This window comes from Dama dama, chromosome 12 (assembly GCF_033118175.1).
Source record: "Dama dama isolate Ldn47 chromosome 12, ASM3311817v1, whole genome shotgun sequence".
NCBI classification, from domain to species: domain Eukaryota; kingdom Metazoa; phylum Chordata; class Mammalia; order Artiodactyla; family Cervidae; genus Dama; species Dama dama.
In genome coordinates this window covers 43,230,819-43,257,714 of record NC_083692.1, presented here as the reverse complement: position 1 = coordinate 43,257,714, position 26,896 = coordinate 43,230,819, and the positions used below count along the sequence as shown (strand labels likewise).

Genomic DNA, 26,896 nt, shown 5'->3' with positions numbered 1-26,896 from the left:
CTGAACTATTAAGCTAAATCTACTTCTCATTAAAAACACATAAAATCAGAAAAAGAAATAAGGTCAAAAAGTCAACAATGAACAATTTTAAGTCTTGTTAGACTTCAGAATGCTAGAGTACAGAATTGCACAAATTAAAAACAGTGCGAAAGTTAGCAATTTTTTGTTTCCAGAGTTGTCCTGTAGAAGCTAAAATACCCTTAAACATAGGGATGGCTCAAACTTTGGTTCAGCAATCTATAATAGTCCTATTTTTACAACCTGTGAGTCAATAAACAGGGAAGAAAAACTGACTTTACCTTAATAATCAACTAGCACTGGCTAACTAGAACACACAGAAGAAAAGAATTCTAAAAGTGACTGGTGAAGTATGTTACAGACTCAGGGGATGGGAACAGCAAATTTGCTATTCTTGAGCTAAGCCTCCCAAGGAAACGGCTGAGAATCCATGCAAGAAGAGTGATGACTCAAGCAACCTCTTGCCTCACAAAGTTATATCTAAAGTCAGTGCAGCAGACTGGCACTACTTTAAGTTCATCCTCCTGCGTGGCCATCCTTCACACTATTCTGGCTAATCAGAATTCTAGCTCCCTTTTCACATCCTCTCATCCCCTCAAGTCCCAACATCTCTTCCAACTCTCAGCAGGTTAAGTCCATCTCTGACCTTTCAATTCAGAAGTCATCAAACAAGAACTAACATTATATTAACACAAAAATGAAAATAAGTTGAGGGATAGGGGAGGGAGAGGACTTTTATTTCGGGTAGCCACGGAACTTGAATTAGATATGTACTAGACCGCTCGACTGGAGAAGGAAATGGCAACCCACTCCAGTAATCTTGCCTGGAAAATCCCATGGACTGAGGATGCTGGTAGGCTACAGTCCATGGGGTCGCAAAGAGTCGGACACAACTGAGCAACTTTACTTCACTTAGACCACTCGATATTGTCCTCAGATCACTAATGCTGTGGGTTTTTTGTTTTCTCTTTTCTTTCCGTGTTTCATTTTGGATAGTTTCTATTACTTTGTCTTCAAGCATAATGATCTTTTCTTCTACACTATCAAACCTGCTATTAGTTAGAAGCTACACAAGCCAGAAGACATGGGAGTAACCTATTTGTCAGATTACTTAAAAGAAACAATCAACCTCAAATTCACAACCCAGAGAAAATACTTTTTTAAATGATGGTGAAATAAAAGGCAAAGATGTGGGGGGAAAAAAAAACCTTTAACCCCCACACTAAACTATATTAAAAAAATTAACTCAAAATGGAACACAGACTTAAAAACTAGTTAAAATGAAATACTCAATATAACCTTGATCTATATAACTGAAAACATTAAAAATTAGAAAAATAGGAAAAGAATAGGATTGGTAGAGAAAAGCAGCTATCCAAAAGGACTTGTCCATTTTGCCCCAGTGAGAGAAAAGTTAAGGTTGCCAGGTAATTTTACACGTTACCCCGCATGTATTATTACATTGGAAAAGTCCCTAATGTTGGGAAAGATTGAGGGCAGGAGAAGAGAGCGTCAGAGGATGAGATGACTGGACAGCATCACCAATGCAATGGACATAACTTTGAGCAAACTTTGGGAGATGGTGAGGGACAGAGAGGCCTAGAATGCTACAGTCTATGGGGTTGCAAAGAGTCAGACATGACTGAGCAACTGAACAACATTATTACATGTATTATTAAAAAATAATATATGCTAATTTTATGTACTTATTTGCTTCCCCTCCTTTCTGCATGAGGCCATCTGAGTTATAACATAGTTCCTCACATAATTCAGGGCCCCCTGAAACAGGGAAATACACTCTTTTTTTCCAACTAATTCTAGTGATAGCTGAAGAAAAAAGAAAAGTGTGAGGGGTAATGCAGAAAGGATTTAACCTAACTTAAATAGAAAAACATCCTACTTACATTTCTTATTTTGAGCCCACCAAAAAAAAAATAAAAGTCTAATTAATTTATCACCCTGAATGTTCTCAGGAGAAATACTCTGAAAGCTATGCACTTTGTTGAGAAGGTAGAAACCCTTCAACACCAGGAAAAAGGCTCATCAATCAGGGCTTCATAAGCCTTGGAGCACCCTGACCCTGATGCACTCTGACCACTGAGAACTTGCCCTATTAGTGACAGATCATTCAATGGAAACTTCATCACAGCCTGCCGGAATAGCTCACGGACTCCAGATCAGTCACTGTGCTGCCGAACTACACGTGCTGAGACAACATTAAGATACATTAATTACCTATTAATATTTTTAGGATGAATTCAATTCACTTTTTCTGATAATCAAGTCTGACAAAAATAAGCTCTGGAAAAGAAAGAGATACAGGCAAAGAATGTAGCCTAGAGACTTGACTAGTGTTGACAGAGATGGAGGGAAAATTCCACCAAGGGAGATGAAGGATGAAAAAAACTGTGATATAAAACTGAACAAAATATAGCTCTAATCATAATTTTGCACTAGGTGGGATCATCTGCCCACCAAGTGGAAAATTACATATGAAATACGCCGACACTCAAAAATGGCACCTGTCCTTCATGCCACAGTTTATTCTTTTACTAAGAGAATAATATATCAGCATAAAAAGTTTTGCAAATCATCATAATCAAAATTTCTGAATATAATTATCACTTTTGCATAATTCCTTTCAATCCCAATACATTTTTATCTTAACAGTTACAAGCAATATAAAAAAATAATATTCTGGGGGTTTTTTTGCTTGATATATATATAAGTATCTTTTAATTTTACAGTGCAGTATTTATCATTTTTAATGACAAAGTCATATCCAGTGCTAATATAATTTATGTACCCATTCTCTTAAGACATCTAAATTGATTCCTATTTTTCATTATTAAAAATAACCATTTTAAGAAGTACTTTTTCCATAGACACATCAATATTGTTGAACTATTACTATTTTTAATTTCCATCAAGTCCACTTTCCATTGAGGCCTGTCCTTTCCACCCATGGGGGTGATAATACACATGGTCATATTTGCAACTTAATCTGGACTCTGACCCTTGCACTGACTAAAGAGAACACCTGACTGAAGCGGAGCCAGTAAGATTTTCTCCTTCAGGAATATAAAAGGTATGTCACTTATGGCTCTGGAGCTGCAGGAGCCATTCCCAAAACGTGTATAGATTAACAGTCAGGAACTTTTGTAGAACCAGTTTTTTTGTTCAAAACAGGGGACATAAGATTCTCAGAGGAATATAACTGACTACTTACCAAATTGATTGTACTTTCTGATCCTAGCCCAACAAACAATGATGATGCCAGCAGCTGCTTTTCTTTCTCCTCTTTAGATTGGGTAAGGACTTGAGACTGATCCTTTTTTGTTACAGTTTGATCTCCATTCTCCATTATTATACTCTCCTGAGGAACTGGAGGGACTTCCGTTTCATCACCAGTTTTGCTTTCCTTCTTGGGAAGATAGCCCTCTTTCCCCCACAATTTCTTTATACCTTCCAGCTTCAAGCCATTTGTCCTAAGGAGATTGATAATGAAATCAAGTCAGTTTAAATAACTGCTAAACAGTTACCTTCATGAGGCATTTTTTAAAAAACACATCTTTGTTGTCATCTTTTAGAAATAGCTTTCAGATTATATTCTATATGCCAGAAATAAAATTGAGATCTGCAGTTTTTTAGTTAAAGCCAACCTTCCAGTCAAAATACTTAACGCAACAAAACTCAAGACTTAGTTTAAAATTTCAGATCATTTAATTTTCATTTAATTGTTTGAACAAGACGTCCAAAAACAGAAATACTATAAATTAGTTCCTTTCAATGTATCGACTTTTCAAAATTATCCTTACTTCTAACGGGTTAAAGTTCAGAAATGACATAGTTTCATAGCTATAATCACTTAATGGAGGAATTAACACTCTATAAATTCACTACGTAAAATCCTGTGGAAAGCAAAAAAAAAAAAAAAAAAAACTTCATTCAAATCTACTTCTATGTGTAAATTTACCTTTAATCCAAAAGGTTTTCTTAATGTGAACACAATCTACATTTTCACCTATTACTGCTGTTGTTTAGTCACTAAGTCGTGTCCAACTCTTTTGCAACCCGGTGGACTATAGCCCGCCCAGCTCCTCTGTCCAAGGGATTTCTCAGGTAAGAACAATGGAGTGGTTGCCATTTCCTTCTTCAGGGGTCTTCCTGACCCAGGGATTGAACCCACATCTCCTGCATTAGCAGGCAGATTCTTTACCACTGAACCACCAGAAAAGCCCCATTAACTATTATAATGTACATTAATAAAAATGAATGAGGTTTGATTTATAAAAGATAAAAGTATTAATGATACTTTTGGAAAAAGCATGAATGTTAGGAGTTAATACCTGAGGTGAAGAAGAATAAAGCAGTGATTAGGATTAAGACTCATCTACTATCGTCCCAAAAGCTACAGCTGCAAATCTTAAGTGCAGGCTCAAACAACCAAAGACTGCCTCTACTGTTTTCATTTAAGAACCATGTGTCCTCGGCACCAACTCATGTTAAGTATCTCTGCCATGATCTAAAACTGCATTTTTAAAATTTGCGCTATAAGATAGGCAGACCATGAAATGACTCTAAAATAAGATTTCAGAAATATCTGTACTGATTGTTATTCTACTTCAATTTGTTGGAATCATGGTCAGTTTGATTTTCTGTAGTGCACCAGAAACAAAAAAAGATCATTATACTTCATACTGAGTGGAGAACTAATGCTATTAAGTACCAATTGTCTAAAAGAAAGTCTTACGTTAATAAAGAACACCCTACAGGAAATCAGTTCATTCCTACTCAACGAATTTTACTGTTGAATGTTCCCTTATAAATATCTTCATTTCTCTCTTTCAGGTACCAAAGAGTTTTCTAAAAAGTTAAAAAACAAACAAAAACCTGTTATTTATCCATCAACCCTTTCAGAAGAAAACTGGCTGATCTTGTGTGAGCAGATAAAAAAGTCATCACGGGAGCCACTAAAATGACCCCAGCATCTCTAGGACGCTCAACAGCAACAACAAGGGATTCACGAATCCCCCAGGAGAATGACAGTGTTTTTGTAAACTTGTTTACCAAAACATATCCTTTAATTATTAAGGGGTAGTTTAAAAAAAAAACAGCAACTCTCCAAATGATTCAAATGTTAGTTTAATTTTAAAAAGTAAGTGTAGTAGATCCTGGGATGTTCCATCCAGATCCCCCTTCAATGAAGAAGTCACTGGTGCGGCTGCTGGGAGTGTAGAACCCTTAGGGATTTGCCTCAGTTGCAGAATCACGTCAGTTGCAGAACATGCCTTCTCCCAGGCCACCCACATCTAATAATTAATGAACAGACATATAGAGTCCTGGCCACCCATTTCAGCCCAGCTCAGGACAGCTCTGATGGGCCATTCCAGCTCCAGAGCTTCCAAGGGAGCTGGCAGACACTGTTGTTGGCACTGCATTGATTCCTGACTACTTCTTCTGTCCAACCCTCTTCTTCTCCTTCCTTCCACAGTTGTTGATGCCAAGGACACGCCTTAATGTTTTGCATGCTAAATTCCATCTCCAAATGCACTTCCCAGGGAATTCAACCCACAATAACAGGCAAAAATGAGAAAGGGGAGGAAAATGGGGCCTGCATTGTTGTTGTTGTTCGGTTGCTAAGTCGTGTCTAACTCTTTGTGACCCCATGAACTGCAGCATGCCAGGCCTTCCTGTCCTTCACTATCTCCCAGAGTCTGATCAAACTCATGTCCATTGGGTCAAGGATGCCATCCAACTATCTCATCCTCTGTAATAAGCACACATGCCTATAATCAACATAAATTTCCACTATCATGCATTACATATAGAAAGTCTAAACAGGAAGTATATGAGAGCAGCATAAAACCATTTCACACACAAAATATGCTTCTTTCTGATATTAAACATATTGTAAAAAAATTTTAAACGTGAGTCATCTTTGCCTGGATTTTGATGATAATAATATCAATATAATACATGGTTTTATATGGTATACCTTTGTGCTATTTTTAATCAGGCCATTCAAACACAGATGTAAATTATGGCCAAGCAACCTTCAAAATTGCTGCCTGCCAGGCTCCTCTGTCCACAGAATTCTCCAGGCAAGAATACTGGAGTGGGTAGCTGTTGCCTTCTCCAGGGGATCTTCTTAACCCAGGGATCAAACCCAGGTCTCTCACATTGTGGGTGGATCCTTTACAATCTGAGCCACCAGTGAAGCCCAATGAAGCAACCTTCAGAAGGGGCTTCCCTGGTAGCTCAGCTGGTAAAGAATCCACCTGCAATGCAGGAGACCTGGGTTCAATCCCTGGGTTAAGAAGATCCCCTGGAGAAGGGAAAGGCTACCCACTCCAATATTCTGGCCTGGAGAATTCCATAGACTGTATAGTTCATGGGGCCAAAAAGAGTTGGACACAACTGAGCGACTTTCACTCACTCACTCAACATTCAAAATATTGGGAATATACTTTGAACTCCAGAAATTCCCATTCGAGGCAGGGTGCTGCTCTACAATAGGACTTAAGGTAAGAAATTCTAAATTGGCTTGCTATACTTTATTCTCAGCTTGCCATACTTTATTCTCAGCTTGCCAGAGACTGAAGAAGAACTATCATCTCCTCTCTAAAGCTGATTCACCTTGCCAATTACCACAAGGTTCCTAATCCGAAATACTGTGTGAACTGTGGTCCTTTTTAGATAGAAATTTTAAATTCATCCCTCACACTGCAGTTCATGATAATATAGCATACATATAATTCCTTAGCAGCTTTGCCTAATGTCATTTCTCTGAGAGCAGTACATGTACACGTATAGAATTCACGAGGTCCTGTCAAGTCCCCCAGACCCTAGTTCTAATACTAAAAAAGCAGATGCCATCATCTGTTGTTCAGTAAAAGGGACTACGTTTCCTCCCTGGATTGGGAGATTGGGAGGGTTTGGGTTTTCTGTTTCTCCTTGCCTTGCCTCTCTATTCCCTGTCTAAGGTACTTAAATGCTATCACCACCACCACCGTTATATGTTCATGGACCCTATCTGCACCCCATGCTTGTAATGCTGACATTAAATGTCTGGGAAAGAAAAGGGTGTCAATAGAGCAGGGGAGAAAAAGGTTAGGAAAAAGGTTTTGAACTCATGCCATTTCACTTAGCATATCACTCTACATTCCTCATATTCTGTCATTCTTCTGATAAACCCTTCTTATAACCATCTCACTGGAAGGCTGACAAATGCAAAGATGAACATAAAATAAGGTCACTGAGTCAGTTCAAATGTCATCTTTCAAAGTTGTCACCGATGAGATTTTATCATTTATTCCAACAATGCTGCCATTACACAAAATATTTTTTAATTCTTTTAGAAGAAGCTACTTCACAAACAAGAAAGCCATTTTCATTATTTTATGTCACACTTGTATACTGACCAGTTATCCAGAGTGACCACTAATTTTATGTAGTAAATTCAGCTTTTGGTTAATAACAATAATGACAGCAATGACAATTATTAATTATATTAGCTACCATTTATCAATCACTTATTATATACTGGGTTGTACAAGGCACTTTGCATACATTATCTCATTTTATTAGCTTGATCATAATTTCTACTAATTTTTTCATATTTCAAAAATAAAAATTACCTAAAAAGGATGAAGATTTGGTTCCATATCAAGACGTTTAGACTAACGTATCACCAAATTTCACGGTGGCTGAAAGAAACTCTGAAAGCATTCTGAACAAAATATACAGCTTTCTCAAGTTGAAGTCTGTCACCTTATTTTATGTTCATCTATATATTTGGCAATTTCCAATGAGATGGTTTTAAGAAGTAGATTATGAAAAATGTGGAATGATATGTTGAATACTCACCTGGGTATATAAGTTCTGATACACTACTTTAAAAATGTGTGTGTGTATACATGATATATAGTAATAACACACACAAAGCATGTATACTTTCTATACTGTCTTGGAAGTAAGCAAGCTCTCTTAAAGTACAAGGACAGGCTGTACACTATCAGCACTTTGAAAGCAATAAATAGAAACAACAACCCATGCAGAATTTAGCTTTCAGGAGCCCTTCAACATTTAAAGACATTTAAACACGCCCATGTTCTCAATTTTAATAAGAAAGGAACTTACTCTTTTAGTCCAGTCTCTGTACTATTCCCAGATATATCTGAACCAAGAGAAATGCCAGCAGGAGACTGTCGTCCAGTGAAGCCAGATGAAGAAAAAGAGAGTCCATACGGTTCAAAATTGAGAACTAGAATTTTAAAACAAAAACAGAGGTTCATATTTAAAACAAAGCAAAAATTATGAAAAAAAAAAAAGCAAAAATTATCAAAAGCACCATTTAATACTGAAATAAAATAACTGAATACTAGAATTCAGTGACAATTTTTAAACTGTAAAGGGTTTGGGAAATAATCTAATATTTATAGTAATAATAATAACAAAGCAGCTATTATTTACTGAATCTCTACTACAGTTTTCAGACAATTAATTTATCAAAGACAAACAGTCTTTCATTTTTTTTATCTCCCTTCAAAGTTAAAAACAATTCAACCAGGAAAGACAAATGATAAACCAGGTCTACTGAAAAGTTGCTCTTCTCATGCAAAAATGTTTAATGAACTATGAAGAGCCGACTGTGTTTTTGTTTCACAAAATGCTCTTAGGCACATTCCTGTACCAACTGGACTGATGGAACCTTCAATGTAAAATCTCCCTTACTGACAAAGAACAAGGTTTACCCAGGTTCAGATTCTTTTGAGTCTGTATACCCAAGTGATTCATCCAGAGCCATAAAATTCATATGGTGATTGTGGTAGAGCAGATACTGATATCCATTCTCCTCCTCTTTATAAGTTACAGAACCCTCCATTCTTAACTAGGTAAATGCTGCTGCTACTGCTAAGTCGCTTCAGTCGTGCCCGACTCTGTGCGACCCCATAGACGGCAGCCCACTAGGCTCCCCCGTCCCTGGGATTCTCCAGGCAAGAACACTGGAGTGGGTTGCCATTTCCTTCTCCAATGCATGAAAGTGAAAAGTGAAAGTGAAGTCGCTCAGTCGTGTCCGACTCTTCGTGACCCCATGAACTGCAGTCTACCAGGCTCCTCCGTGCATGGGATTTTACAGGCAAGAGTACTGGAGTGGGTTGCCATTAAGTTACAGAACCCTCCATTCTTAACTAGGTAAATAGCCACCCAGAAAAGAGATGACATTTCCAGACTCTTCTGCCATGTGACTGAATTCTGACCAATGAAATTATATGCACATTTTGTGCATAACTTTTGGACCGAATCCTCCCAGAAGAAAAAAAAACTTCCTCCCTTCCTTCCTCTTTTATGTTCATAAAGCCATCATCAATACTAGCCTGCCTACTTCCAGATTTTTTTAATGGGAAAAAGCAATACCCTCTGCCTTGCATAAGGCCCCGTTTTCTAACATGCTATGTAACTAAACTTAATCCTAAGTGGCACATTATCTCTTTGGATTGCCTATTTACAATAAAAAATGAAGTTGCTCAGTCATGTCTGACTCTTTGCGACCCCATGATCTGTAGACTGCCAAGCTCCACCATCCATGGGATTTTGCAGGCAAGAATACCAGAGTGGTTTGCCATTAAAAACTTTCCTAAATAATAAAAAAGTATCTCAGAAAATAAAATGTAAACTTCTGCAATTATTATCCTCTCTTTACAAATGAGGAAACTGTGGTCAAACTGAGCCTACCATGAAGACACCCAAGAGTACAAAGACAAGAAATGAAAGAGGCAGATTCAACATCAGATACTCTGGTTCCAGAGCTGCACCCTCAATCATATTACACACTGTCTCCTTCAAAGGAAACACCACCTAATCCAAGTGTACTAAATAAATCAGTCTGTTTGTTAGCTAAATGAAAGATATAGAAGAGAACTACTTCTCAGTAGAAAAAAATAATGGGCTCACTAATAATAATCAAGAGAACCAGTTCTTGATGTAGGTTGGGTGTTAACTAGATTGTGAAATAGAACTTAATTTCTTTTGTGGAGATCAGCAGTTTCCAAGATAACCAAGAATAAGCTGACTTCACACAGTCTACAGATCTTTTTATACCCACAACCAGGTTTTCAGAGACACAGATACAAAAGATATAGGAGTAAGAATAAAAAATCTGTATCATTTTTTCAAAACTCTTTTTGTGATTCTGATTCTTAAACACGTTTGGAAACCACTTGTCTAAGTCTTTATAAGGTCCTTTTCAGCTAGAATATCCTCTCATTTTAAGCTTTCAAATCATCTGGTTTAACCTTCTATCCCATATTGGCCTCTTTTAAATAGCATCTGTGACAGTCAGCCGTCAGCCTCTGCACTGACACTTCAGTAATAGTAGAGCTCAAGAAACGTTTTAAGAGTTTAAGACAAAGAGGACATTAAGATAAAAAGTTTAAGCAAAGACAAGAAAGAATTCAAAATTAGAGGTAAAAAGTTGAAAATAGAGGGGGGAAAAAGACTAGACATGAAAGAGGACAATATCTGGAGAATAGTCAGATAAGATTCTGATTGTGATACAGAAGAATTAAAGCTTGTCATCTAAGAAAGGCTGAGAAAGGCTTAACATTGAGAATAACATTCAAACCACATTATTTTCACTAAGTGAAAATTTCCCAAGATTCTTACAGAGATAAATGACTAGAGAGACAAAAATAGGAGAGAGTTAACTAGATGAATATGTGCAAACTGGGGCGCAGGAAGAGAATAAAGCTATACAGAGAGTCAGGAGAAGACAGAAGATGGCTGAATTGAAACTTAGTGAATATGTAGAAGCTAACCAGATGAAGAAGGAGGACAAAGAGCAATTCATACAGAAGAGAAAGCATGAGCTAGAAGCAGAGAGAGTCCTCGGGAGTTAGGAGCTACCAAGAGTAATCCAGGTGAGAAATAAAAACATAAACAATCCTGGGAATAAGTAATTCAATATTTAACTTGTTTATATCCTTCACAACTTTAGAGGCCTTGACTATATGCACATTCCCTCTTTATCTTATCTTGTACTGCAGTTCTTTTATACCTTGATCACGTGGCTATACGTCTCTGACTACTTCCAGCTGTTATTAATTTTATTTTTTGAGAGACGAACAGTCTCAACTTGATGTGGTTTTCAAAAATCCTTAATTTTGTAGATAGGAGTTGCTGCTGCTGCTGTTCAGTTACTAAGTGGTGTCCAACTCTTTGTGACCCCACGGACTGCAGCATGTCAGGCTTCCTTGTCCTCCACTGTCTCCTGGAGTTTGCTCAAACTCACTGAGTCGGTGATGCTCTCTAACCAGCCCATTTTCTGCTGCCCCCTTCTCCTTTTATCATCAATCTTTTCCAGCATCAGAGTCTTTACCAATGTCTCAGCTTTTCACATCAGATGGTCAAGGTATTGGAGCTTCAGCATCAGTCCTTCTAATGAATATTCAGGGTAGAATTCCTTTAGAATTGACTGGTTTGATCTCCTTGCTGTCCAGGGGACTCTCAAGAGTCTTCTCCAGCATCACAATTCAAAACCATCAATTCTTCAGCACTCAGCCTTCTTTAAGGTCCAACTCTCACATCTGTACAGGACTACTGGAAAAACCATAGCTTTGACTATATGGACCTTTGTTGGCAAAGTGATATCTCTGCCTTTTAATATGTTGTCTAGGTTTATCATAGCTTTCCTTCCAAGGAGCAAGTGTCTTTTAATTTCATGGCTGCAGTTACTGTCCACAGTGATTTTGGAGTCCAAGAAAATAAAATCACTGCTTCCACTTTTTCCCCCATCTATTTGCCATGAAGTGATAGGACTGGATGCCATTATCTATTTTTTTTTTAAAGAATAATCTACACCAATTCCTCAATGCTTCTCTTGGGTACAAACTGGTAGTAAGTTTGTTCCCCACTATTCCACCCATTTTTGCCAATTCTCAGTATCTTACAATATTTTCCTGAAACTTGTTGTTAACATGCTTGGCATTTTTCTACCCAAGAGAGTGAAGTACTGTATCCTTCATAAAAGTGACATTTAACTATAAATTATTTACAAAAATTTCAAACAAGATCAGCATCAGAACCAATTGACACTTCAACGATTCCAGAATTAACAACTTTTTAGACTGAAAGTACCTATTTTTCACCAACTTTTTACTTCCTGTCATTGCCATCAAATCATAAGATACATGACTTTATAACTTACCACTCAAGTACTTACTAAAGCACTTACTATGTCCTGTCTTGTAACTGATTTCCTTTCCATAACGGAACAGACAGTCTAGGCTCATAAAATTTCAATTTTACCTTAGAGAACTTTTAAGAAATAGATTTGGGAGGAGAGGGGAAGAGTCTAATTTGACAGTTTAAACCCATTTATAACGATGAATCTATGATTAAAAATGTACTTGGCAAATTAATACACTAGCCTGGGGAGTTTCAGGGCTCTTATATTTGTCTCAGCCACTTAACTTATTTTAAGAAAGAAGTCAGGGGGTGCCAGAAATCAGGCTCCTTGTCCTACCTCCCCCTCTCTATTCTAGCCTTGAATTGCAGTAATAAGAGCAACTGATGGGGAATTCCTAATGGTCCAGTGGCTAGGGCTGCATGCTTCTGCTGCAGGGAGCGTAAATTCAGTCCCTGATTAGGGAACTAAGATCCCATATGCCATAAGGCACAGTCAAAAAAAAGAGCAACTTATAACCCCCAAACATTTGAAAATAAGGAAATATGGCAACTGGACCACGTCTCCCACTCCAGAACTCTGCACTTTTCACTCTGTGCCTTGGGTATCATAAGACATGCACTAGAGTCAGAGGTTGGGTAATTATAATTTAAAACTTTTATTTCCTCCTCTATATGAGGGTTAAATAAGAAGAAAACTGATTACCCTTTGAAGGAAAATAGAACTTTCTATGCCATTAGGTTTCACTGTACTAAATAATGTACTAAACTATAAAGAGAGCTGAGTGCTGAAGAATTGATGCTTTTGAACTGTGGTGTTGGAGAAGACTCTTGAGAGTCCCTTGGACTACAAGGAGATCCAACCAGTCCATCCTAAAGGAGATCAGTACTGGGTGTTCACTGGAAGGACTGATGTTGAAGCTGAAACTCCAATACTTTGGCCACCTGATGCAAAGAGCTGACTCACTGCAAAAGACCTGACTCACTGGAAAAGACCCTGACGCTGGGAAAGATTGAGGGCAGGAGGAGAAGGGGATGACAGAAGATGAGATGGTTGGATGGCATCACCGACTCAATGGACATGGGTTTGGGTGGACTCCAGGTGTTGGTGATGGACAGGAAGGACTGGTGTGCTGTGGTTCATGGGGTGGCAAAGAGTTGGACACGATTGAGCAACTGAACTGAACTGAAACCGTAAAAGAGAAAATACTTCTACTTCTGCAAAAAAATACCATGAAGCCTATCATATACAAGTTTACACTTTTTGGTTTCATCGTAGGATCATCCATTTACTTGAACTCATATGCCTAGCACAGAGCCTGGATTAACAAGTACTCAACAAAATCATTAAAGAATGAATAGAACAAAAAAAGGACCTTTCAGCATTAAACTTTTTAGTATTAACATTCTGAATTCCTATATATATAATAGTCAATGGTCTCCCTTTATTCATTTCCCATCCACCATCAAATATTTCTATAATCTCCTCTTGACTAAAATCATGAGAGAAGTCTTTCCCTGACACCCTACCTTTTTAAAATATAGTTATTATTTCCTTTCTTAGACATTACTAAACTCACTGATTAGATACACAAGATTGTTCAGAATGAAAATGAAACTCACTAGTCCATAGTAACCAGCATTTTTTTTCTGAAGCTTTTCTGCAGATATGCTCACAGGAACATCTGTCAGCCCTTTAGCACAGTGACCAGCATGATAATTCTACCTTCAAGTTCTTTTAAAATTATAGGATGATCTGAGGCACTTATGTACATGAAACCTAGGACTTTGGGAACCCCTCTTTTTTTTTCTGTTTACCCCAAATAAGGCCAGGGTGAACAAGTCACAAGCAGATTTAAAGAGGGATAAAAATTCTCAGTTATATACTTACATGACTATGATATTAATTGCATGAAAAAGTGATGTCCCTACAATGTAACTTATTATAAATTCATGAAAAATTACCTTTTTCCTGAGAAAGCTTTTCCTCCTGCCGTTGGTGGTGAGGTTTGTAAGGTGCTGCCCCCTGTGTTAGTTCTTCAGCCACAAAACCATCCAGAAAAGATAAGGAAGCATCTACCTAAGTAAAGCAAAAATTAGGAATTAAAACACTTACCCTAAACAGCAGACTGCACACTCATGTAAGTAATTTTAGCCCACATTTCCTAAAAATAATTTTTAAGTGAAAAACAGAACTTCAATTCTAAAATTGCTACTCAACTCTCTAGCTTTTTGAAACATCAATAATCAAATCCCTCAGCTCTAAGAATCTAACAATATAAGTCATTTGTACTTATTAATTCACTGCACTGCAGAATACATTTTTGAGCATCCAATATGTTAAGGAATCATGTTGGATGTTGGATGCTATGGTTCAGAAAAGGGAAGACACAAGACCTGCCCTCATGAGACTTGTAACTTAGTAGAGGAGAAGACATATACACTATGAGCTATACTGTCTTCATTAGTTTCCTCCTGAAGTGAAGTAAAGTGAAGTCACTCAGTCGTGTCCGACTCTCTGCGACCCCACAGACTGTAGTAGTCTACCAGGCTCCTCCCTCCATGGGATTCTCCAGGCAAGAATACTGGAATGGGTTGCCATTTCCTTCTCTAGGGGATGTTCCCAACTCAGGAATCGAACCCGGGTCTCCTGCACTTCAGGCAGACACTTTAACCTCTGATAAACCAGGGAAGCAGGGAAGAAGTTTCCTCCTGCTGGGGGCTAAAAACAAGGTGGTGGCAAAGGCTAGTTCCTTCTGGAGGCTCCAGGAGAGAACAGGTTCCGTCTCTTTCTAGAGGCATTCCTCAGCTTGTGGCTATATCACCCAATCTCTGTTTCTATTGTTACTTTGCCTTCTCCTCTCTGACCTCTTGCCTCACTTTTATAAGGACACTTCATGATTATAACATGCCTACTCAGATAATCCACATTAATCTCCCCATTACAAAATTCTTAATCAAACCTACAAAGTCCCTTTTACCACATAAAGTAACATATGCACAGACTCTGGGTTTCTCAGGTGGCACTAGTGCAAAAGAACCCATCTGAGAATGGAGATGTAAGAGACACGGGTTTGATCCCTGCGTCAGGAAGATACCCTGGAGGAGGGCATGCCAACCCAGGCAAGAATTCTTGGCTGGAGAATTCCATGGACAGAGGAGCCTGGTGGGCTACAGAACAAGGGGTTGCAGAATCAGACACAACTGAAATGACTTAGCGCACACACACATATGCACAGGCTACAGGGATTAAGATGTGAATATCTTGGGGAGGGCTGTTATCCAGCCTCCCACACTGATTTCACTATCCTATTCCTTTCTATCTAGAAATGTTTTTTCACAAATCTGTGGAAAATTAACTTAATTTCAACAAAGTACAAGAATAGAAAGGTTAAATGAAAAGAAATAAAGAGATGAAAAAAGAGTAAGAGGAAAAGGAGAAAAGAGAAAATTAAGTAAGAAAGGAAAACAAGATACACAAGAGGATACAGCAATAACAACCTCAGAAACCATAGATCTGCTTCTCCTAATTTAGCTAAGCGTATACAACCAGCCCAGATAATTTAGAACAGCAGGTAATTCTCAAACATTTAATTGGCATCTCACACTCTGAATTTGGAAAAGTTTCATTTTGATAAGATTCTTAAATAGATGAAGCTATGTCATCATCATTATCTTTCATTGACAAAAAGGGAAGGAGAGTTACTAACTAGTTTAATAGCATATGTATTCATATAGTCTCAGGAATGTTAAACCAAGGCCTCTGCCCACAAGGAGCTAATGAAAAAAATTAAGGTTTAAACAAAGGTTTAAAATGAATACAAGCCATGAATGTGCTCAGTCACTTCGGTCATGACCGACTCTTTGCAACCCTATTGACTATAGCCAAGTTCCTCTGCCCATGGGATTCTTCAGGCAAGAATACTGGAATGACATTTCCTCCTCCAGGGGATCTCGCTCCCACCCCCCACCCCACCGCTAGAGATCAAATTTGCATCTCCATCTGAATCGTAATTAGTGGGAATGCCCATCCTCTCCTCTAGAATATGACATCTAACATGAAAATCTGAAAAATCTGACTTCCTCCTCGAAGTTTTCAGATTTACACCAATCTAAGGGAGAACTCGAAGTGAAAAGTAACTAAGTGCTTTGCCTAAAAGGTGCAGGTGCTGAAAACAGGTGGGAGAAGGAAAGATGAGTGATAAAGTTCCAAAGTAGTAAAGATTTAGATAGCAGACGCATAAAATAAAATGGAGTAATTTTTTTTCTTACATTCTCAGAGAGTAATAATAAAATGATATATTTAAGAGAAGTTCGAAGGAGATAAAATTTTGAATTTCTCCAATTATTATATGTTAAAAGAGATTGTCACAGAATATAAACCCCTTCCACAGCAGTTCTCCAGAACAGATTAGTCTTCCTTACTATTTAGGATCACTACTGAACAGAGAAAGAAGGGAGCAACAGAGGAAGAGATGGTTGGATGGCATCACTGACTCAACAGACAGGAGTTTGAGCAAATTCAGGGAGATAATGAAGGACAAGGAAGCCTGGCGTGCTGCAGTTCATGGGGTCACAGAGTCAGACACAACTTAGCGACTGAACAACAACAACTAAATAGAAGCTCTCAAATGCTTTCTCACACTAATGTGAGAAAAATGCCAATCTTCATCTTAAGTGCTACAGAAATTACATTTTGGTACATTATAGATATATCACAAATGCAAGAATTATTCTTTTCTTTTTAAATACAAGGCAACCCTTAAAAAGACAGAATGCAGATGTCTTACCACCATGTCTTCACAACTCTTATCAATTGGAAGTAAGCTCTTCATCAGTTTTACATTCTCATGCAAGTGTTTTAATTCAAATGCATGCTGTCTCAAGCAAGTATCCAAAGATGTGGTAAATTCCTGGATTAATCTCTCAACTATATTAGAAGAGTGTGCTTGGGGTGTCAACTTGGTCACAGCAGCTATTATCCAGGCTTTTGTTTCTGAAGAAATGGAGTCATTCATAAGTAACTTGTAGAGCTTGGTTATAACTTCCTCTGGTGTTTCCTTATTTAAGAGATAGGAATACTCTCCTAACACCTGTAAGTAAAACAAAGAAATGAATATATGCAAACATCAACTAAGATAGCAATTATACTCAGAAATCTAAACAAAGTGTCTGCAGAGTAAATTTAATCTATACTAAGTATATTCTCATGGTAAAAAAATTATTAAAAATAAAATTGCATATATTAGGTCAAAATTACACCATGAATTGGGCAGGCGGAAATGGCAACCCACTCCAGTATTCTTGCCTAGAAAATTCCATGGACAGAGGAGCCTGGCAAGCTACAGTCCATTGAGTCACAAAGAGTCAGACACTACTGAGCAACTAAACACCACTACCATGAACTGGAAGTGAATACAAAAAGGACTTTCACATCTTTATCATTAACAATATATAAAGCATCAAGCCAGACATCCTGGAATGTGAAGTCAAGTGGGCCTTAGGAAGCATTACTACGAACAAAGCTAGTAGAGGTGAGGGAGTTCCAGTTGAGCTATTTCAAATCCTGAAAGATGATGCTGTGAAAGTGCTGCACTCAATACACCAGCAAATTTGGAAAACTCAGCAATGGCCACAGGACTGGAAAAGGTCAGTTTTCATTCCAATCCCTAAGAAAGGCAATCCCAAAGAATGCTCAAATTACCGCACAATTGCACTCATCTCACACGCTAGTAAACTAATGCTTAAAATTCTCCAAGCCAGGCTTCAGCGATACATGAACCATGAACTTCCAGATGTTCAAGCTGGTTTTAGAAAAGGCAGAGGAACCAGAGATCAAATTGCCAGCATCTGCTGTGGATCATTGAAAAAGCAAGAGAGTTTCAGAAAAACATTTATTTCTGCTTTATTAACTATGCCAAAGCCTTTGACTGTGTGGATCACAATAAACTGTGGAAAATTCTTAAAGAAATGGGAATACCAGACCACCTGACCTGCCTCTTGAGAAATCTGTATGCAGGTCAGGAAGCAACAGTTAGAACTGGACATGGAACGACAGACTGGTTCCAAATAGGGAAAGGAGTATGTCGAGGCTGTATATTGTCACCCTGCTTATTTAACTTATATGCAGAGTACATCATGAGAAACGCTGGGCTGGAGGAAGCACAAGCTGGAATCAAGACTGCCAGAAGAAATATCAATAACCTCAGATATACAGATGACACCACCCTTATGGTAGAAAGTGAAGAGGAACTAAAGATCCTCTTGATGAAAGTGAAAGAGAGTGAAAAAGTTGGCTTAAAGCTCAACACTCAGAAAACTAAGATCATGGCCTCCCATCCCATCACTTCATGGCAAATAGATGGGGAAACAGTGGAAACAGTGGCAGACTTTATTTTTCTGGGCTCCAAAATCACTGTAGATGGTGACTGCAGCCATGAAATTAAAAGACACTTACTCCTTGGAAGGAAAGTTACGACCAACCTAGACAGCATATTAAAAAGCAGAAACATTACTTTGCCAACAAAGGTCCGTCTAGTCAAGGCTATGGTTTTTTTAGTGGTCATGTATGGTAGTGAGAGTTGGACAGTAAAAAAGCTGAGCGCTGAAGAATTGATGCTTTTGAACTGTGGTGTTGGAGAAGACTCCTGAGAGTCCCTAAGACTGCAAGAAGATCCAACCAGTCCATCCTAAAGGAGGTCAGTCCTGGGTGTTCATTGGAAGGACTGATGTTGAAGCTGAAACTCCAATACTTTGGCCACCTGATGCGAAGAGCTGACTCACTGGAAAAGACCCTGATGCTGGGAAAGATTGAGGGCAGGAGGAGAAGGGGACGACAGAGGATGAGATGGTTGAATGGCATCACCAACTCAATGGACATGGGTTTCGGTGGACTCCGGGAGGTGGTGACGGACAGGGAGGCCTGGCGTGCTGCGGTTCATGGGGTCGCAAGGAGTCAGACACGACTGAGTGACTGAACTGAACTGAACTGAAAGCATCATATCTTTACAAGTTAGCTTTCTTCTGAACTTCCAGATTTGGATGTTGGTTTTTACAAGCACTTTCACATTCTGTTACTATTTTCCAATAACCATTTAAACAAGTGGTGACTACACACTAGCATGCATAAAAGCCACCTGAAATGTTTCACAGAAATATAGATTTCTGACTCTACTCCCAGATAATCTGATTTAGTATGTCTGTGGTGGGGATCTACAATACACATTCTGAATAAATACCATCTGATTTTGATACAGATGATCCACACAAGAGACTCTGAGGAACACTGATCTATGTTATACATTCTCTTTTCTACATCTAACTTATTCAGGTCTCAACACCATCACCAAAATAATTTAATCAACATCTATAGAAAATACCACCCAACAATAAGCAGAATACTTTTCGAGCACCCAGAGAACATTTAACAAGACACACTACATCTTAGGGCCATAAAATAAACCTCAAGAGACTTAAAAGAAGTGAAATCATAAGAGTGTTTTCTCTGACAACAAACTAAAAATCAGTAACAGGAAGGACAATAGGAAATTTTCAAGACACTTAAAGACAAACAACACCCTATCTTTCCATTAAATAGTAGAGGAAAGAACACTCTCAAACAGTCTATGAAGCCAGTACGACCTTGATACTAAAGCCAAATAGAGTAGGAAAAAAACAAAACAAAACAAAGGAAAAAAAAAAAAAAAGAACACTACAGACCACTATCCCTCATAAACAGAGATGCAAAAATTCTTAACATGGTCTCAAGAAATCTACAAAAAAAAAAAAAAAAAAATTCTAGATTAGAAAGTGAATTTAACAAGACTGTAGAGTATAACAGCAAAATACAGAAATAAACCACTAATCTATGAAAAAGGAGGCAAGAATATAGGATAGAGAAAGGAGCAGTCTCTTCAGTAAGTGCTGCTGGGAAAACTAGACTGCTACATGTAAAACAATAAGATTACAACATTTCCTCGCATAATATACAAAAATAAACTCAAAATGGATTAATGATCTAATTGTAAGACCTGAATCATACAACTCCTAGAAAAGAACATTCTTTAACATAAATTGTAACAATATTTTCTTGGATCTGTCTACTAAGGCAAAAATAAATAAATGGGACCTAATTAAACTTAACAGCCTTTGCACACTAAAGGAAACCATCAACAAAATGAAACAACAACCTACAGAATGGGAGAAAATATTTTCAAACAATGCAACCAACAAGGACTTAATTTCCAAAATATGCAAACAATCCATACAACTCAGTATCAACAAAACAACTCAGTGAAAAAACAAGCAGAAGACCTGAATAGATATTTTTCCAAAGAAGACATAAAACTGGCTAACAGGCACAAGAAAAGATGCTCAACATTAATTATTAGAGAAAGGCAAATCAAAAACCTCAGCGAGACATCACCTCACACCTGTGAGAATGACTATTCTCAAAAAGCCTACAAATAACAAATGCTAGAGAGAATGTGGAGACAAGGGAACCTTCTTATACAATTGGTGGGAATTTAAATTGGTGAAGCCACTACAGAAAACAGTATGGATGTTCCTTTAAAAAATACAAAAGAGCTGCCATATAATCTAGCAACTTAACTCCTGGGCATATATATCCAGAGGAAACCATAATCTGAAAAGACACATGCATCCTAATGTTCAACGCAGCACTATTTACAATAGCCAAGATATGGAAGCCACCTAAATGTCCATCAACATACTGAATGGTTAAAGAAGATATGGTATATACACACAATGGAATACTACTCAGCCATAAAAAAAGAATGAAATAATGCTATTTGAAGCAACATGGATGGAACTAGAGATTATCATACTAAGTGAAGTAAGTGAGAAAGAAAAAGACAAATACCATAGATATCACTTATACATGGAATCTAAAGTGTGACACAAACCAATTTATCTAAGAAACAGACTCACAGATAGAGAAAACAAACTTATGGTTATCAAAGAGGGAAGAGGTTGGGGGAGATATAAATTAGGAATTTGGGATTAGCAGATACAAACTACTATATATAAAATAGATAAATAACAATGTGCTACTGTATAGCACCAGGAACTATATTCAAAATCCTATAATAAATCATAATGGAAAAGAATATGCATGTATATGTATAACTGAATCACTTTGCTGTATGCTAGAAATTAACACACTGTAAATCAACTATATTCAATAAAATAAAATAAAAATAATAATAAAACAAACCAGTGGTTACCAGTGGAATGAGGGAATGGGGGAGGAGCAAGTTAGGTATAAGGGATTAAAAGATACAAACTACTATGTATAAAATAGATAAGCAACAAGGATGTATTGAACAGTACAGGAAATTAGACCCATAATCTTGTAATAACCTTAACGGAATATAATTTGCAAAAAAAAAGAATCAACATGCTGTACACCTGAAACTAATATAATATTAATACTGTAAATCAACTATACTTCAATTTTTAAGAAAAGAATTTGAAGTTTCTCCTAAATTTGTATCACTTTCACATCACCATAGCCCTAACCCTAACCTGAACTATCTTAAATCAGGGACCATCTGTATCTACGTATAAATCTAACAAAACAGGTACAGGATTTGTATGCTGCAGAAAAAGAAACACTCTAAATATATGAACATATACAAATGGCTACCAAATACAGCAATCAATTTAGGCAAAGATTATCAATGCTAAAACCATTGATGAAAGACAGCTAAAGAACAGATGTTCACACAGTCTCCTAGAATCACCTCACAGATCAGTTCTAAATTAGTAAGAAGAAATGGCACCTTTACAATGGAGAGAATATGAAGATCACCAGCTTAACCAAAGAAATTAACAATCACCAATAATTGGAGGAATTGATATTATACGCATCCTAATACAATGTAGTGGGAAGTACATATTGACAATGTTGTATTCCTGCTAAAAATGTTTACCTCAACCAGACATAGTCCAATTCAGAATGCTGGACTTTCTACAAGTCAACAGTATTCATACAAAAAAAATAACTATGTCATGAAAACAAACAAACAAAAAGAACACCTGAGGATCACTGTAAAATAAAGAGGCTAAAAGAAAAACTAAAAGGAATTTGTGAACCTTGACTGGATATGGGGTAAGGAGGAATAGAAAAATAGTCATAAGAGACATTTTTTTGACAACTGGATTAATATAAATATGGACTGTATTTTGGGTGACATTAATGAATTAAGGTCATGTTTTTCAGTTGCAATAATGGTTTTATGGTTATATAGAATGTGACTCTTGGGAGATTCATATTGAATTCTTTTATAGGGGAAGTGTTATGATGTCTGCAACTCAATTTAAACTGGCTCAACAAAACAAATGCATATACGTAGACCCAGCTATATATATAGATGTAGATAAAGTAAAGCAAAGGTAGTTAAAAACATTCACTGGGAATCTAGATGAACAGTACAGGGGTATTTATTATGCCACTTTTTCACCTTTCTAATAGATGAGAAAACAATTCTTAAATAAAAGTCTGGGTAAAATTTAATTTAACATGCTAACATTTGACAAAACCATAAAATATTAAAGTGTGAATATCCTATGACCCAGAGATGCACTTCTCCAAATCTCCCCCTAGAGAAATGCTCACTCACATGCACAGGAAAGAATATACGAAGGTGACAGGATGTATAGGATTATGTAGGTTTATACTCTACAAAACTGTAACCTCACTTTGCAAAGAGATGATCTCCCTTGCAGGCTTCGATGAAGCAAGCCACCATGTTCGGAGGCCCACATGGCAAGATATTGAGGACAACTCTTGGAGCCAAGGGCAGCCAACAGTCAACAGTCTGAACATCAAACCTTCAGCCTTAGAGCTACAAGAAACTGATTTCTGCCAACAACCACATGTGAGCCTGGAAGCAGATCCTTTACTAATCAAGTTTCAGATGAAACAGCAGCCCCAAGGGACACCTAGAGCCTTAGGTGCAACCCTAAAGAGCCTTAAACAGAAAACCCAGCTAAGCCATACCTGAACTCCTAACCCACAGAAACTGTAAGGTAACAAATGTATGTTGTTTTAAGTTTGTGGTAACATGATTATGCAACAACAGAAAGCCAGCATACCACAGCTTCATGAGTATTCACATATTCATATATAGATTCACAACAAATGCACTGAACACAGACAGGCATCTAAATAAACACCCATATTTAAAAGACTACTCAAGTGAGATGGCAGAGAGAATGAATACACAAGAAAATAGGTAAGTGATAGAAGGCAGCCAGTGGGAAAGAAAATCAGCAGCTGAAGGAGTTAACAGATCTGAAATAAATGATTTCTGAAGAAATACATTATTAGTGTTTGTCTTTATAAAAAATAATACTATAAACATTTATGAGTCAATGTACTTTGCTTACCCAACTCATAACTTGAAGAAATCTCTGTGGATAGAACACATTTTCCACATCTAATAAAGTAAGATAAGACTGAACTGCATAAAGTCTTAATTGCTGATTTTCTGTTTCATCATCAAAACCTACAAAGGAATTGATATAACATTTTAATTTCCATTAAATTCTCCAAGGACTCTATAATAAAAACATTTAATTTTAAAATCTTTGCAGAATGCAATAGTTTACTAACCTTCTGCTAGCAGTCTCAGAAAGTTATTGGGAATATCAGGATGCATCACATCTCCTCCCACTGAAAATACAGCATTCATTGTCTGAATAAACCACGCATTATCAGGAGCATATGTGTCCACAGTGTTAAGAACAAGTACATTTCCAAATGCCACTTATTAAAATTACCCTTTCTGAATCAATCTTTAAAAAAATAACCCTCAATTCATCCCAGTTTGGCATTTATAATTTTAACTTCTGCCAATAAATTTTTCTATACCCTAGCTTTGTGTAAAATAGGTGCTCACTAAAGCTTATTTAGTAAACTTAGTAAACCAGTTTATGGTGCTTTATCTAGCACCGTATCTTAGACATAATAGGCACTCAATTAAATGTGAAATAACTGAAAGAAATATTCCAGTTGACTGTGGACAAATACATAATGGAAAATGATATGCACTTCAGAGAGGTTAAGTGTTGTGATATGTCTTTCTGAACAACTGTTTACCCTCTTTTCTAATCTGCTCCTCTTCAGTTCTAAAATTCTACCATTCTGCTAGCCAGGGCTATAGCCCTGGCCAGGACAAAACTATACTTAAGCATTCAACTGACATTACTCATTCATTCATTCAATCTTAAACAACAAACATCTTAAAAAGAATGTTGAGTGACCTTGGGGCCTGTAAAGTTTGTCTGACTTTTTAAAAACAAATGTGAAGAAAAGTAACATGTGAATGGAGTTTGTGACCATTCCCAGTATAAATAATCATGTAAAGACTAAACTTTAGCATACTGATATCCTCACCAATCTCCCCCAAACAACAAGAACTTTTACTCAGGAAAGAAACTGAGTAGGAAGTAAAGTCAAAGACAAGAAGGGATAAAAGAAGAATCAGAGATTCCTGTATACTCCTGCTGATAATACTGCCCAGTGGAATAAAAAGAACCAGGAAAAAAGTCATCCCCCAGAAAGTCTACACAACTTTTTTCTTTCTGACAATAAGAAAGGCTTGAACGTCAGGAATGGTTATTGCTGGGCCTCTGAACTTAACCTACAAGTGACTATGTCTATACCAATCATTTTAAAGTCACTGTGTAACACACTGCTATATTTAAAATGGATAACCAACAAAAAACTATTGTATAGCACATGGAACTCTACTCAATGTTATGTGCCAGCCTTGATGGGATGGGGGTTTGGGGGAGAATGGATACATGTATATATATGACTGAGTCCCTTCAGTGTTCACCTGAAACTATCACAACACTGTTAATCAGCTCTACCTCAACACAAAATGTTTTTGGTGACCAAAAACTTCAGTTAAAAAAAAGGAAAAACATTTAGTTTTTGAAAAATAAAGTCACTGTGTAACTAAAAAGTGTTTTATGACTCATGGCCCAAAAGATATTTCTCAGCCAGCTCAGCTATTTTTCCAACCAAATTGACGATAATATATTCTTCTTTGCTCTGATGTAAATATTCAAGCATTTTCTGGACAATCACTGTTATATTCTGTGCATTAGTAATTCTGTAAAGAAGTTCCAGAGTCTATTCAAGAAAGAAAAACAAAAGCAGTATTATAAAACTATGCATAATAACACCAATAAATACTGTAAAATAAAGGTTTATACCCCGCTTTGATTCCTGGGTTGGGAAGATCCCCTGGAGAAGGGGTAGGCTACCCACTCCAGTATTCTTGGGCTTCCCTGGTGGTTCAGCTGGTAAACAATCCATCTGCAATATGGAAAACCTGGGTTCGATCCCTGGGTTCGAAACATCCCCTGGAAGAGAAAGGCTACCCACTCCAGTATTCTGGCCTAGAGAATTCTATTGACAGTACTGAGCAACTTTCACTTTCAAAGGTTTATAACAGTTGATTCTTCCACTTTTATGTAGCTCTACTGGGCAGTTAACAGAAATACACATTTTAACCAGAATAGAACTTTAGAAAGGTAAAACCATTGTTAAAAAAAGGAATTATAATCAATTCAGAAGTCTAAAACCCTTCAACTGATACAGATAATTATGATCTGACATCTCTACATGATAGGCCATGCAAACACCAAAAAGTTAAAAGGTTTATAATCTATTTTCCAAAAATATAACAGCTTCTTCAGTTCAGTTCAGTTACTCAGTCATGTCCGACTCTTTGCAACCCCATGGACTGCAGCACGGCAGGCCTCCCGGTCCATCACCAACTCCTGAAGTTTACCCAACCTCATGTCCATTGAGTCAGTGATGTCATCTCATCCTCTGTCATCCCTCTCTCCCGCCTAATCATTTCCCAGCATCAGGGTCTTTTCAAATGAGTCAGCTCTTCGTATCCGGTGGCCATAGTATTGGAGCTTCAGCTTCAACATTAGTCCTTCCAATGAGCGCTCAGGACTGATCTCCTTTAGGGTGGACTGGTTGGATCACCTTGCAGTCCAAGGGACTCTCAAGAGTCTTCTCCAACACCACAGTTCAAAAGCATCAATTCTTCGGTGTTCAGCTTTCTTTATAGTCCAAGTCTCACATCCATACAAGACTTCTGGAAAAACCAGTTTTGACTAGACGGACCTTTGTTGGCAAAGTAATGTCTCTGCTATTTAATATGCTGTCTAGGTTGGTCATAACTTTCCTTCCAAGCAGTAAACGTCTAAGCCTACATTACACATGCCTGCATACTATGCATGTGGGTGTGTTTGTGAGTACATACATACATATACAAAAATCCAGTCTTGCAAAATGCTTTTCCATACTTCCTAAACAGAAAAGTGCACTTGAGTGGATCTGTCAGCTAAAGGCAAATGGTCTCTCATGGATGGATAAGGTAGCGCAAGCACTTCAAAGAGCAGCAAGGCCTATGTTCAGAATCTCAGGTATCAAGGAAGAACTGCTTTACGGTTTTCTCAGTGCTGAGTAATACACCTCTTGCTGCCTCAAGTAAGATGAAGGAAAACCAGTACCAGAGTAAACTCCCATTTGCCTGGCTTTCTGAGGCCCTACATTAAGGTTCCACAAATATCATAGTTCCCAGAAATCAGTATGAAACAAAGGGCAACAATAAGAAAGCATCCTTTACTAGCATTTCAG

At 37.5% G+C, this 26,896-nt stretch overlaps 1 protein-coding gene across 3 annotated transcripts in view; it reads right to left on the bottom strand.

Moving 5' to 3' along the window:
* AP4E1 (adaptor related protein complex 4 subunit epsilon 1) overlaps nucleotides 1-26,896 on the bottom strand; it is a 67,782-nt gene that overhangs the window by 10,125 nt on the left and 30,761 nt on the right. For all 3 annotated transcript variants that reach the window (XM_061157149.1, XM_061157150.1, XM_061157151.1), the window contains 7 exons: nucleotides 25,230-25,369; nucleotides 23,843-23,955; nucleotides 23,617-23,735; nucleotides 16,995-17,297; nucleotides 14,170-14,284; nucleotides 8,161-8,284; nucleotides 3,248-3,506 (listed from right to left, as the gene is read on the bottom strand). In XM_061157149.1, coding sequence (XP_061013132.1) covers nucleotides 3,248-3,506; nucleotides 8,161-8,284; nucleotides 14,170-14,284; nucleotides 16,995-17,297; nucleotides 23,617-23,735; nucleotides 23,843-23,955; nucleotides 25,230-25,369 — 1,173 coding nt within the window. The remainder of the gene's footprint in view (nucleotides 1-3,247; nucleotides 3,507-8,160; nucleotides 8,285-14,169; nucleotides 14,285-16,994; nucleotides 17,298-23,616; nucleotides 23,736-23,842; nucleotides 23,956-25,229; nucleotides 25,370-26,896) is intronic.